The following is a 13,408-nucleotide window of genomic DNA, read 5'->3' as shown; positions in this document are numbered from 1 at the left end:
ACTTCTTATGGGAGCTGGGACAAGAGAAAAATGATCACTTGGTTAATTGGGAAATTGTGTGCAGAAGTAAAGAAGATGGGGGTTTGGGAATTGGGAGGGTAATTAGAAAGAATCAAGCTCTGTTAGGGAAATAGTTGTGGAGATGGCCTTTGGAAAGAGAGAGATTGTGGCATGAGGTGGTGGGAAGCATTCATGGGAGGTCAAAGAATGGATGGGATGCTAGTGTATCGAGGCAAGCTAAACTAGCAGCACCTTAGAAGGCTATTCACAACACCCTTCCTCAATTCCTCAATTTTATCAGGTATGAAGTTTGTTCTGGCAACTCTATCCTTTTTTGGGAGGATATTTGGGTAGGAGACTCACCGTTAAAGGATTTGTTCCCCTAGCTTTTTTCTATTTCTTTGTACAAAAAAGAGGTGGTTTCAAAATTTGTCTCACCCTTGGAAACACCCTTAGATCCTACATGGGATTTTGGTTTTCGTAGAAGACTTAGGGATGCTGAAATTGAGTCTCTTTCTTTTCTGCTTGGGTGTCTTAATCAGGTTTGTTTGGATCTCCAAGCCAGATAAGAGGGTTTGGCTCCTAGACCCAATGGAACCTTCACTTGTGCTTCTTTTTTCAAGTCCATCTCTCAACTTTCTACTCACCAACCCTTTCCGTCAAAAGAAATTTGGTGTAGGCAAGTCCCCCCAAAAATTATGGCTTTTGTTGGGAAGTTTTCCATGGGAAAGTAAACACTTTAGACAACCTACAAAAAAGAAGACCTTTTCTCTATATTTCTCCTAATTGGTGTATCATCTGTAGAGCTCACGGTGAGGATTGTTACCATCTATTAGTATCTTGTCCCTTTTCTGCAGACCTTTGGGCTTGGCTACTTTCGTTGTTTAGGGGTAGTTGGAGTCTACCAGCAGAAGTCCACATGCTCTTCAACCATTCTACCTTTTATTGGCCTACAAAAATAGGGAGAATTATGTGGAGATGTGCTCGTGCTGCCTTGACTTGGACTTTGGGAAGAAAGGAATCTCTGAATTTTTCAAGATAAGGAAAGGAACAGCCAAGATTTGAAAGACTGTGTGTTAAACAGGGCAATACATTGGCTGAAGACCTTGGAAATCTTTCGTTAATTCTCCTTTAATGACATTTGGAGAAATTTGTTAGCAGTAGCAAGGTGCTCATCTTTAAAGGACAAATCAATTACAAGTTGGTCTCCTCCACCCGAAGGCTCAATTAAGTTGAACTTTGATGGAAGTAGCATGGGTAATCCAGGATTATCATAAATGGGGGGTGCTTTGAGAAATGAGAAGGGAGAGATTTTGTTGCTCTACTCAGGTCCTTTGGGAATTGGGAATTCCATCAGGGCAAAACTTTTAGTTGCTGTACAAGGGGTCCAATTTGCAAACCAGCTGGGGGTACAACAATTAATAATCGAGGGGGATTCCAAAGTGGTGGTGGGTTGGTTGAAAAATTCAGAAGAGGCTATGTGGCAATACAAGAATGAAATGAAGAAATTTAGTTGGTTGACAAGGAATATGTTGGTCACTGTACAGTGGGTGGGGAGATCAGCAAATACCTTGTTAGATGTGTTAGCTAAGCAAGGGGTAAATAGGGAAGATTTATTTTGGGCTCAGTTGTGATTCTTGTTTTTCTTTCCTAGTTTACTTGTAAGTTTCAAGGAAGGGCTGCAGCTCGCGCCTCTCACTGGGATGATGTATGAACTCACTCTAATTTTCTTCTGAATCAATAAACTTACTATTATTCATCAATAAAAAAACATTATTCTCAATCTCTCCCTTGTTATGGATTATTGAACCAAGGTAATGAAAGAGGCCACATTGAGACATCTCTTAGTCTCCAATCTCAAGTTACCCTGATTTCCACTCCTATTACTACTGTGTGTATCCTATTGTAGTGATTTAGTCATCATTTTTAAAACCTCCATGGATAAAATTTTAATCCTTCTTTAGATTCATAAATTAATACTATGTCATCAACAAACAAAATGAACCAGGGACCACATCATAAATATGTTTGATCAATTCATCCATGACTGCTGAACAATCCAAAATGAGTACAAAGAAACAAAGTATTCCCAATTTGTAACTTGAATACATAAACAGTAGTAAGGCAGTTTGCCAAATGACATTATCGATTTCATGTTTCCACAAATAATATTTATGGCGAAAGTTGAAAATCTTAAGGAAAAAATAAAAAAGCTAAAGCTTCAACCTCAATATCAGTACTCGAATATAAGAAAAGTTCCTCAGTTCCAATTCTCATACGGTCAGCTCGGTTACCAATTTGCTCAATACTCTGTCATATCAAATGGAAATAATCAAACATCTTAACTTATTCAAGTTATCAATTTGATCAATACTCTGTCAATTAAAACAGCATACATCCTGATAATGATTACAAGTTCCATCACTTTAAATACATAAAATTGAATTTATCAAACAAAGTCCATAAAACTGAATTAAATAGGCATATTGTTAACCTAACTAATTAAAACATATTTACCAGCCACTAAATATGATAAAAATGTGTGCATGTGTGTGAGAGAGGGAGAGAGAGAGAGAGAGAGAAATCAAGAACCTCTCAACCACTAACCACAAAAAAAAAAACTACAATTTTGAAAAAATGAGAATAAAGAAAAAAAATCATGGTTTTAAAAATAACAATAGAATAAGAAGAGGATAACAAGTAGGGGAAGATGAAGAGATTTCTTGTAAAACCTCTTCTGCAAACTCCTCTTGACAGGAAATTCTTTAAGAAACCCCCCATAAGTTCACATGTTGGGATATTATCTACGCACCAAACAGTAATAAGGTAGGATAAAGGGCTGGACACTTCTTGGTTTCAGGGACTCCCTAAAAAGCATCAACTTGACAGCATAATTCTCAAAGTTCAATTCCTTATCTGGGTTGCTTTGAAAGGTAACATTCCCACTATAGATATCCTGAGGAGAAAGGGTATGATCTTTGTGAATAGCTGCAGTTTGTGCGAGGAAGATGGGTAGCGGTGGCCACGAGCCGAGCTCTTCACGAGCTACTCAAGCTCAGCTCGGTTTCAACCAAGCTTGGCTCATGAGGCTCGCGAGCCAAGCTCAAATATATATATATATATATATATAATAAAAATATTATAATTCATAATTTTTTAAATATCAAATAAAAATTATTTTTATAAAACATTTTTCTCAAATCGAGCTCGAGCTTATGAGTTTTTGACTCGAGCTAAGCTTGAGCTCAAGGTTCTAGCTCGAACTGAGCTCAAGCTCGAGCTTGAGCCTCGTACTATTCGGCTCGGCTCGGCTCAAATCCACCCCTAAAGGCAAACCATCTTCTGATTCTCTGCAGTTACTTTCATAGAGTCTAGTCCCATGTGCTAAAGTTGTTCGATGTGAGCTGGGTTATCCCTGTGAATCTGGAATCCCTTTTGACTCAGTGGAGGAATCAGGCTTTTTCCAACCGGGGTAAGGTGCTTTGGAAAGCTGTTCCTTTGATGGTCTATTGGTGTTTATGGAAAGAGAGAAACAGACGTATTTTCGAAGACAAGGCCTTGCCTCCAATGAAAGTGTGCACAGCTGTGAAGTAAACTTTGGTGAATTGGAGTACCATTAACAACAGTTTCAGAGGTGTTAATTTAGAGATGTTTGTTGATCACTGGAAATCTTTAATTTGGGATAAGAATCTTGTATTGTGAGGGATAGCTTTGGGGCTCCTTTTTGCATGGCTGTTTTGACGAAACCTCTCCCTCAGCAGCCTTGTTTCCTTTATTTCTATTAATATTATTCACCATTTCTCAAAAAGTCCATGCCATATTCAGATTTTAGACAATAATGATGATGTGATCCCAACACCTCATAAACACGTACTACTTGGAGTTAGAAGTCTTACCTTACATAGCAAGGTTCAAAATTTTGATACATCCTAATATGGCACAAGAGATGTATTGAGACTTTGAACCTCACACTTTTTCTTGTTTCTTTATTCAAAATTTGAGTTTTAACTGTTAAAAACAAGTTTTGTTCCAAAAGCCCTTCAAATAGGTGTATTGATACCTAAAATATACAATACAGTATGCCTGACACGGAGTGTATCATATCAAAATTTTGAACTTTGGTACATAGTAAAACATAATATTGTGGAATCCTACTCTCCATGAAATCCTCTATACACCAAATTATTCTAAAGAAAATGATGATATGTTAACAAATGAAAGGACAACCATCACCGCTGACAAAGCACTAAAATCTTTATTTTATTTTATTTGGCAATGGGTAAAAAATCATTTGGTTGATGTACATAAAAGTTATAAAGCCAAAGCAGATCATTCTCAATCAAAGGATAATATCACAGCATAACAGCATGCAACCTAATCAAAAACTGACCTCTTCACCAGAAACATAAAGAACTGGAGCTGGCGGAGCAAAATCATGCCTTTCAGCTAGCATTGCAGCAATCTTCAGATTTTGATAATGGAAGGTCAGAGCAGCATGATTTCAGGAGATGAGTAAATTCAAGATTTACACAAATAAACATGTCATGAGAATGAAATAACACAGACATTCCAAAAAGCTTAATCCCAGAGGTAGACTTTTACCTGCAACAAGAGAGTGCTCTTGCCAACACCAGGATCACCACCAACTAAAACCATGGAGCCTGCAAAATCCAATCCATGGCAAAATCACTCCTACAAATCTCGGAAAATAATTATGTGCAGATAATATGTTCCCCCATCAATAATCACAACGTAATTTCTTAGAACTAAACTAAATTTTTAGTTATTGGCATTCACATCACACAAATTACATTTTTATGGACATGAATGAGAAATGAACACATTAAAGAGGACTTAGGAGTGGCTCCAATTAGTGATAACTGACAAGATGAAAAGGGTAAACTGAGATGGTTTGAACATGTTCATAGACAAACAAGGACTGCACCAGCATGGAGTGATGTGGTTCAAGTAGAAGGATCCAAATGAGCAAAGGAATACTAAAGAAGATGTGATTTAAAGTGGTAAAAAGTGATTTTATTGTATTTTGTGAGAAAATATGGCTCTTGATAGAGCAGAATGGTGGAACAGGATTTGTGCAGCCTACCCAAATAGTTGATTGAACAAAAGGAAAATACAAACAGATAACTGAACCTCCATGGCAGATCCAACACAACCAAAAACTCTAAAGTAGAACAGTACTAGTACAGTCAACCCCAACAGCCGCATCTGTTGGTGTATGTAAGCTTTATGACCAGATGTAATTTAGTCTTTCACACAAAAGTCTAATATATAAGTAGTTGAAGTGGCTTAGATGCCTACTGGTTTTGCTTCTTCTCAAATAGTAGACCTCCTCTTCTGATTTAGTTAAACTAAAATTACAAGGTGCTATAAGAACAGCAGTTTCTTCTATGTTTCTTCCTCTCTTCATTGCTGTTGATAGATAAAAAATATTAAAACTAAAAAACAAAAATGAATGGATGTTGGGTCCGCTAGGGAAGCAATAATATTGGCCCAAGAAGTGTATTGAGAGGGGAACAATATGAAACTAAATTGAAAGAAGCTTTGGGACAGTTCAGGGTCTATCATATGGAACCGATTGATAATCAGAATCGGTTCAGACTGGTACAACCTGTCCTGAACCAGACCCAGCACATTGACAACTCCATAAATAGTTTAAATAAAAATATTAAAGTATTGTGGCAAACTAGAGGTTGGAATTTTCCACTTTCTCATTGTGCACTTCAAAAACCTTAGGAAGTAAAAACAAGAAGGTACAGTGAAAATCCCATTGAAGAGTTCTAAGACCTCTAGAAGGAGGGAGAACAGTTCATATTCCATAAAGAGAGACACTAAACTGAAGAGTAAGCACAACAAGGCAAGACTCTAGCCCATTTCCTCCATTTATCCCCAAAATATTTCCTACCATGAAAGTACTCTAAAAATTCCTAGGCCATGTGATTTACCTTCTATAAGTCAAGCTTAAAGATCAGCCCTTTTCCCAAAGTTCCCTCTTCTGACCATGCATTAAGAATAGCAATGACATAAACATAATGGCTTCAACTCAGAAAAGTGCCTTCTGTGTGTGTGTGGGGTGCACCCAGGAAAGGGGCAGGATTGATTATCTCTACAATTCCAGTGCTCACTCAAAGCTCCCAAGTTCAGGAGATGACAGAAGAGACCCCCTATGATTAAATCAGCAGCAGGAAGGAAGAGCTACAGACCCATTACAATTTGGTTCCAACAGTTTGGCTAACGCATTGGAGATGGCTAGTGGGATGTTTCAATGTGGGAGGAAACAGAATTCTGATCTGAAAAAAGGATCAAACAGGGAACTGAAAAGGCTACAGTGGGGACTTGTGAATCAGCAACCATCTTCGGCTTATAGTTTTGGCAGTAGACACGGTAAGGGCAAGACCACGGGGCTGAACAAATGAAGATCTTGAGCTGGAATGTTAGAGGATTGGGAGGGCAGTTAAAAAGAAGCATGGTCAAAGGCACCTTAATCAGGGAAAATCCAAACATTGTAATCCTTCAGGAAACAAAAAAGGAAGTAGTGGATAGAAAGCTCATTAGAGCTATCTGGAGAATCAGAGGGAGAAAATGGGCAGTCTTGCCAGCTACTGGGACTGCAGGAGGTATCATCATGTGGAGAGAAGAGACTGTGACGGGCTTAGAAATTGACAAAGGGGATTACTCTCTATCAATTCTTTTCACCTGTATCTCAGATGGTTTCAATTGGATCCTAATAGGAGTTTATGGGCCCAACTCTCTAGACTGCGGTATGAGCTAGACTCAATTCATGAGTTTGAAAATTTTCCTAGAAGTATGAAGGATTTTTCAGAGTTCATTGCTAGGCACAATCTCTGAGATCTTCCTCTCCACAACAGGAAATTCACATGGTCTAACTTGCAAGAAAGAGCCATTTGCAGAAGATTAGACGGATTTCTGATAACCAACGAATGGGAGGAAAATTTCCCTGACTTAATTCAGGCCTTAAGCTCTCGATGCACATCAGATCATTGGCTGGTCATCTTGCAAAATGAGGTTTTGAAAAAAGGGTTCAGAATGGAGAAGGTGTGAATTTATCACAAGGATTTTCATAAAAAAAAAGGTGACTTTTTGGTGGGAAGAACGCAGGGTGGAAGGTTGGGTTGGGTTTTGCTTCCTGCAAAAATTGAAATATTTGAAGAGGAAGTTGAATATTTGGGGAAGAGAGGAATTTAAAAAGTGGACAGAAGATAAAAACAAGTTAATTATGGCTTTGAATGATCTAGACCTAAGGGAGCAAAATGGGACCCTAGGCATTGAAGATTTCAGGAGAAGAGAGGCACTAAAGACTGATTAGGAAAAGATAATCAGGAGAGAAGAAATCTTTTGGAGACAAAGATCCAGAATTAAATGGTTGAAGGAAGGGGATAACAACTCAACATTTTTCCACAACCATGCCTCAAGGAGACACAGGAAAAATCACATTTCCAAATTGAAGGTTGGACAAAGAGATGTTTGAGGATCAAGAGGAAATTGCAGAGAACATTTTGAAGCATTTCAAAGATGTTTTTTCTATGGTTTCTCCAAGAAAACACTTCTTGACTTCTTTGGATGGCCACACCTTACCAAAGGAGAAGAAGATCTGATTAGAGAAGAATTTTGAGGAACATGAGATTAAGGCGGCTATTGATAGTATGGATGGGGATTGTGCTCCTGGGCCATATGGCTTCCCCATGCTCTTCTTTCAAACTTGCTGGGACACAATAAAATTGGACTTAATGGAGGTATTTAATGATTTCTACCATTCAGCTATCATAAACAAGGGAAACAACTCAACTTTTATAGCTCTAATTCCAAAAAAAAAAAAAACAGAAAGCATCTTGGAAGTAAAAGAGTTCCATCCCATAAGTTTGGTTGGAAGCATATACAAAATTTTGGCCAAGGTACGGGTGAATAGACTGAAAGAGGTCTTAGGGGATTTAATTTCCAAAAATCAATTTGTGTTGTGAAAGGGAGACAAATGGTCGACAGTCTTATTGTGGCCAATGAATGCTTAGAAGAAAGAAGACAAAAAAAAAAAAACATTCTGGGAGTTGTAGTGAAAATTGACATAGAAAAGGCATACGACAAAGTTGATTGGAATTGCCTCCTAGAGATCTTGCAGTTAAAAGGTTTTGGCCCTAGATGGGTGCAGTGGATAAAAAGTTGTATTTGTTCAGCCTGGTTTTTGGTATTTGTGAACGGAGAGCATAAAGGCTATTTTAAGGCTAGACAGGGCCTTAGCCAATGATGTCCATTCTCCCCCTTGTTATTCACCCTAGTTGTTGATGTGTTAAGTTGTTTCTTCGAGAGAGCAAAAAGTTTAAATTTGCTGAAGGCTTTGAAGTGGGCCGAGAAGCAATTCAAGTCTCCCATCTACTTTTTGCTGATGATATTCTCCTTTTCTTGGATGCTTATTTGGAGACAATAAAAAATCTGAAGTGGATTCTAACATGCTTTGAAATGGTGTAACAACTTAAAATGAATTTCTCAAAAAGCAGTTTAGTGGGAGTAAAGATAAGTGATTCTTTGTTGGAAAAATTCAAGGAAGCTCTAGGGTGCAACGTTGAAATTTGGCCTATTCTTTATTTGGGGATGCCCCTGGGAGGAAACCCTAGAAGTGAAAGCTTCTGGGATCCGGTGATAGAAAAGTGTGAAGAAAAGCTGGCCACATGGAAGAAGAATTACCTGTCAAAGGGTGCTAGGCTAACTTTAATCAAGGCTGCTAATCTGCCCCTAATTGGTTGGGATTAGGTTTGCAAACCCAAGGAAATTGGAGGCGTTGGCCTAGGACACATCAAGAAGAGGAACCAAGCCCCTTTAGGGAAGTGGCTATGGAGATTCCTAGTCAATACAGACGCTATGTTGGCTTCCATCATCGATAGTAAGTATGGAAGGCACACCGATGGTTGGGATAGCAAAGTATTGTTGAATCGGGTAAAAGCTTCAAACCCTTGGAAAGGTATCTCTTCAACTTTCTCCTCCTTCATTTCTTTCACCAAATACAAAGTAGGTAATGGGCTGAAAATCAAATCTTGGACTGACCTTTGGTGGGGGGCAGGTACCTTGGCAAACACTTTTCCCCGCTTATTCAACCTTTCTTTGTCCAAAGATGCCATTGTCAACTCCTGTATCCAATCCTCACCCTCTGAGGTTAATTGGAACCTAAACTTCAGAAGATCTTTAAGAAGCATAGAGATTGATGAGACAGCAAACCTTTTAAACTCTCTAAGTGAGGTCTATATCTCCTCACCAAACCCAGACCAATGCATTTGGAAACTTCAACCTGATGGCAAATTCTCAACTAAGTCCTTCTTTAAAGCCTTGGTTTCGGAATCCTCTAATTCTAGTTTTCCCCACAAGAGGGTCTGGTGCTCCAACATTCCCCTTAGAGTCTCTTTCTTTGTTTGGGAGGCCTGTCTGCACAAAATCAACAAAGGAAGATTGTTTATCTCCTCCTATGCTTGTCCTTTATGTCTGAAAGAAGGTAAGTCAACTGATCACCTTTCTCCACTGCCCAGAAACAAGAAAAAGCTGGTACTAGTTCCTTAATCTTGTAGACTACAGTTGGTTATTTCCTAAAAGTTTAATCAATCTCTTATGGCAATGGGAATATTGGTCTTGGAAGGGGGGGGGGGGGGGGGGGGGGGATTTATTGGTGCACAATTGCCCAAACAGTGTTATGGTGTATTTGGAAGCAAGAAACAACCGCCCCTTTGAAAACAAAACCAGATCAATTGAAGATTTACTCTCACATTACTCTTTTGGGCAATCTATAGGTCTCCATTTCTGCAGAATTCAAAGGCTTATCTCTGAATGATTTACAAAGAAATCCGGGAGAAATCCTATTCTCTTCACCAGGACCTTCGAACAGGGCAAACACTATTCCTACAAGATTGTTATCAGAGCTTACTTTAAATTTTGATGGCAGTGCTTTGGGAAACCCTGGAGTTGCTAGAACTGGAGTTTTTAGAGAGAGTGTGGAAAGCATCATGTCGGCATATAGTGGCCCAATCGAGGTTAGGCCTGTAAACGACATTCAAAAATCCGAATTTGAACCCGAGATTCGGCATAATCGAATCGAATTGGATAATTCGAATCGGATATCCAGCTGAATTCAAATACCATTTTTTACCGATTAAATTATTGGATCGAATTCGGATATGCATTAATCCGATCCGATAAATATTCGAACCGATTTTAGATATATATATATATATATATAAAACTAAAAAGAAGGTAAAATATAAAAAATAAAAAACAACTTCAGAAATTAGAATTGAGAAATGACTCATTTCTAAATGAGAACATTCGAAAAAACCCTAAACCTAATCCTTCGTCCCTCCCTTCGCCGTCGTCGGACGCTGCCCAAGTGACCACCATCACTTGCCACCGCCCCTCATCCTCCGCGGCTCTGCCTCTCCTCAGTTCTCTCTCGTCAGTCGTCTCTCATCTTCTCCTCTATCTCTCACTCTCTCAGTCACCGACTTAGCATCGCCGTCGCCCAAGCAACCACCATCACTGGCCACCGCCCCTCATCCTCCGTGGCTCCACCTCTCCTCAGTCCTCTCTCGTCAATCGTCTCTCATCTTCTCCTCTATCTCTCACTCTCTCAGTCCACTCGCTGACTCAGCATAGCTGCCACCCAAGAAACCACCATCACCGGCCACCGACCCTCATCCTCCACGGCTCCGTCTCTCCTCAGTCGTCTCTCATCTTCTCCTTTATCTCCCACTCTCTCAGTCCACTCACTGACTCAGCATCACCGGTCGTCACTGCCCAAGCAACCACCATCACCGACGGTAGCGCCAGTGATAGAAACAGTCGAATTCGAATCGAATCGAATCGAATGCTCGATTTATTAATCGAAATCGAATTTGAATTGAACTATTTGATATATATCGGATATCGAATCGAATTCGGATATTATTGTTTATAATCGGTTTCGAATTTGAATATAACCTGATTCAATTCGAAATCGATTCGTTTACAGGCTTAATCGAGGTGGATGATTCTTCAAAAGCATAAACCCTGGGTGCACTCACAGGTCTTTGAATTGCTAAAGAGAAGGGTGGGCTGGTCAGCTATAACCATTAAAGGAGACAAATGTTTTAAAACGCGGAGGCGTGATGTGAGGCGTAGTTCAGAACACAAGAGGCGTAAGCCTTCTTAAGAGGAGGGGGGTTAGGATGAGGATGAAGAGGAAGGGGGGATCTCATTTTTTCTTTATGTTTGATAAAAATCTTTTATATTAAGAATAATAAGATGCATAACATTAGTTGAAAGGGGGGTCTTGTCCAAGCAGAAGGGGCAAAGTGGCAAACCACTTTCTTTCCCCTTATCTTTTCTTCCCATCCCTTTTCTTTTCTTTTCTTTTCTTTCCTTTTCTCTTTTTTCTTCTCTTTCTTTTTCTTTCCCTTCCCTTTCTTCTCCCTTCCTTTCCTTTTCTTTTTTTTCTGTCTTTTTATATAAGATGTGCATGAGACGTACACCTCTAGCATACCTCACGTATGCCTCTTGCACCTGAGGCATACACCTCAGAGGTGTCAACGCCTCTAGCATACGCCTCAGGGCGTTTTGGGAGTGCCTCGCCTGGAGGCGTACGCCTCCCATGCCTTCTAAAACACTGAAGGAGACTCTACAAACACAATAAGATGGTTAAGGGAAAAGGAGGGAGGCCCTTGGACACTAGCTCATTACTTGGCTGAGGCCAGAGATATTCTGAACACCATTGCTGTAAATTTAATCTGGATTCCCAGAGAATTAAATACTACAGTTGATGGTTTAGCTAAATCGGGTACCTTCAGGGAAATCATGTACAGTGAAAGAAATCTGCCCCAATAATTTCCTCTTGTTGGCTCAGCTGTAGCATGTACATCTCCTCATGTACCTATCAGTTAACTTTTTTCTCAAAAAAACAAATATCTCTAAGATTCCAACTATGGCATAATGGTCTTAAAGAGAAAGGAGGACAACATTGAAACCTACTACAATAGGAGAACAAAATTTTAGAAATCATATTATACATCTAACAGCTTTGAATTGTTCACAAATTGGACACCAAAAGCTACCATGTAACAGATATTTATAAAGTAAATAGTTACACAGCACCAGAAAGTCAGAAACTACAATACCTGGGACAAGACCACCTCCAAGCACCCTAGCAACTTCAGCTCCAAAGAGTCCGGATCTGAAAATCAAGCACTTACATAAAAAGGAAATTCTTTTTAAAATGATAATAAAAGGCATTCCTTATACCAAGATAACCAAAACAAAGGGCTGAATCAGATCAAGCACTAAGCATTTCAAAGACAAAAATCTGAAAAAGCTATTTTTCTCCCTTCGTTGATAAAAAAATGTGCATCCAAATATAATTGTCATTCTGCTAGAAGCAAAAGAAATATCCTGTCTTCCAAGTCTACACCTCTTACTAATATCCCATCTTCCATAAATCAAATGGTCTGTCAATAAAAAGAAATAGATTGGTATCCCAATAGGCCCTTATCCTTCCACTCCACCCATTTAATTGAACTAATCTGGTTGTCTCAACCTCCAAAGACCACAAGACCTTCACTTATAAGCATTGATTCCTCAAGAAAGAGTTTAGTTTTCATTGCACTTAAGCCAGCTACATTGGTTGAAACAGCAAATAACTTAAAAGGGTGCTGCTAGGATCATTTCTGAAGAGAACTTGATGCTGGACTGCCAGGTGCAACTCACTAGTGACTAGTGGATACTATCTCTCAAATAATGTTTATGAATCTCTCTTCAGAATGCAGATGAGTATAAGAAAAGAAAAGAACACCATTAAAGCTCAAAACTCCAGTAGTTTGTAGGACCAAAGTTATGGAAATATTCATACGCTAACCTTCTTTCTGGACCAATGACAAAATTTTCATAAATCTGAATTCTGAAAGAGTAGCAAAGTACAAATTTCTAGCCGACACAACATAGGCAGAACAAACTGCAGACCACTCATGCTTGAAGACAACCAAAATTGATATAGATTTTCATAAACAAAAACAGTAGGAAGGGATCATGGCAATATAATTCAGCCCTCTCCACCCCTTTCTTAGCCAATCCATCTGCCAAACTGTTTGCTTACCTCCAGATCCATTTGAATGAGATATTAACTCTGGAAACCAGGACTCTTGCCTCACTATTTCTAAATAGAGAGCCTCTGCAGTACCTCATTACCATCTCCAAATCATCCAAGAGAAATCAGTTAGTCACCCTCAATCTCCTGTCGTGTTGCTCTACTAGTTATCATTAGAATTGAACCCTGACAGCCTTTCTTTCCGCCCACATTGAGTTTCTTGATGCCATCACGCCTACTGATATATCACATAATATACTTCCATCTTACTATAGGGGATTCCAG

The 13,408-nt window shown here is 39.2% G+C and overlaps 1 protein-coding gene across 2 annotated transcripts in view; it reads right to left on the bottom strand.

The window, feature by feature from the left end:
* LOC148842470 (DNA repair protein RadA-like protein) overlaps positions 1-13,408 on the bottom strand; it is a 70,470-nt gene that overhangs the window by 54,218 nt on the left and 2,844 nt on the right. For both annotated transcript variants that reach the window (XM_088958583.1, XM_088958582.1), the window contains exons 2-5: positions 12,162-12,217; positions 4,603-4,661; positions 4,391-4,462; positions 2,227-2,310 (exon numbers count right to left, since the gene is read on the bottom strand). In XM_088958583.1, coding sequence (XP_088814709.1) covers positions 2,227-2,310; positions 4,391-4,462; positions 4,603-4,661; positions 12,162-12,217 — 271 coding nt within the window. The remainder of the gene's footprint in view (positions 1-2,226; positions 2,311-4,390; positions 4,463-4,602; positions 4,662-12,161; positions 12,218-13,408) is intronic.

The sequence above is a fragment of the Nelumbo lutea genome, chromosome 8, assembly GCF_056320005.1.
Source record: "Nelumbo lutea isolate HS-2025 chromosome 8, American lotus-T2T, whole genome shotgun sequence".
NCBI classification, from domain to species: Eukaryota; Viridiplantae; Streptophyta; class Magnoliopsida; order Proteales; family Nelumbonaceae; genus Nelumbo; species Nelumbo lutea.
Note: the sequence above shows the minus strand (reverse complement) of the source record. Positions and strands in the feature narration are given on the sequence as shown.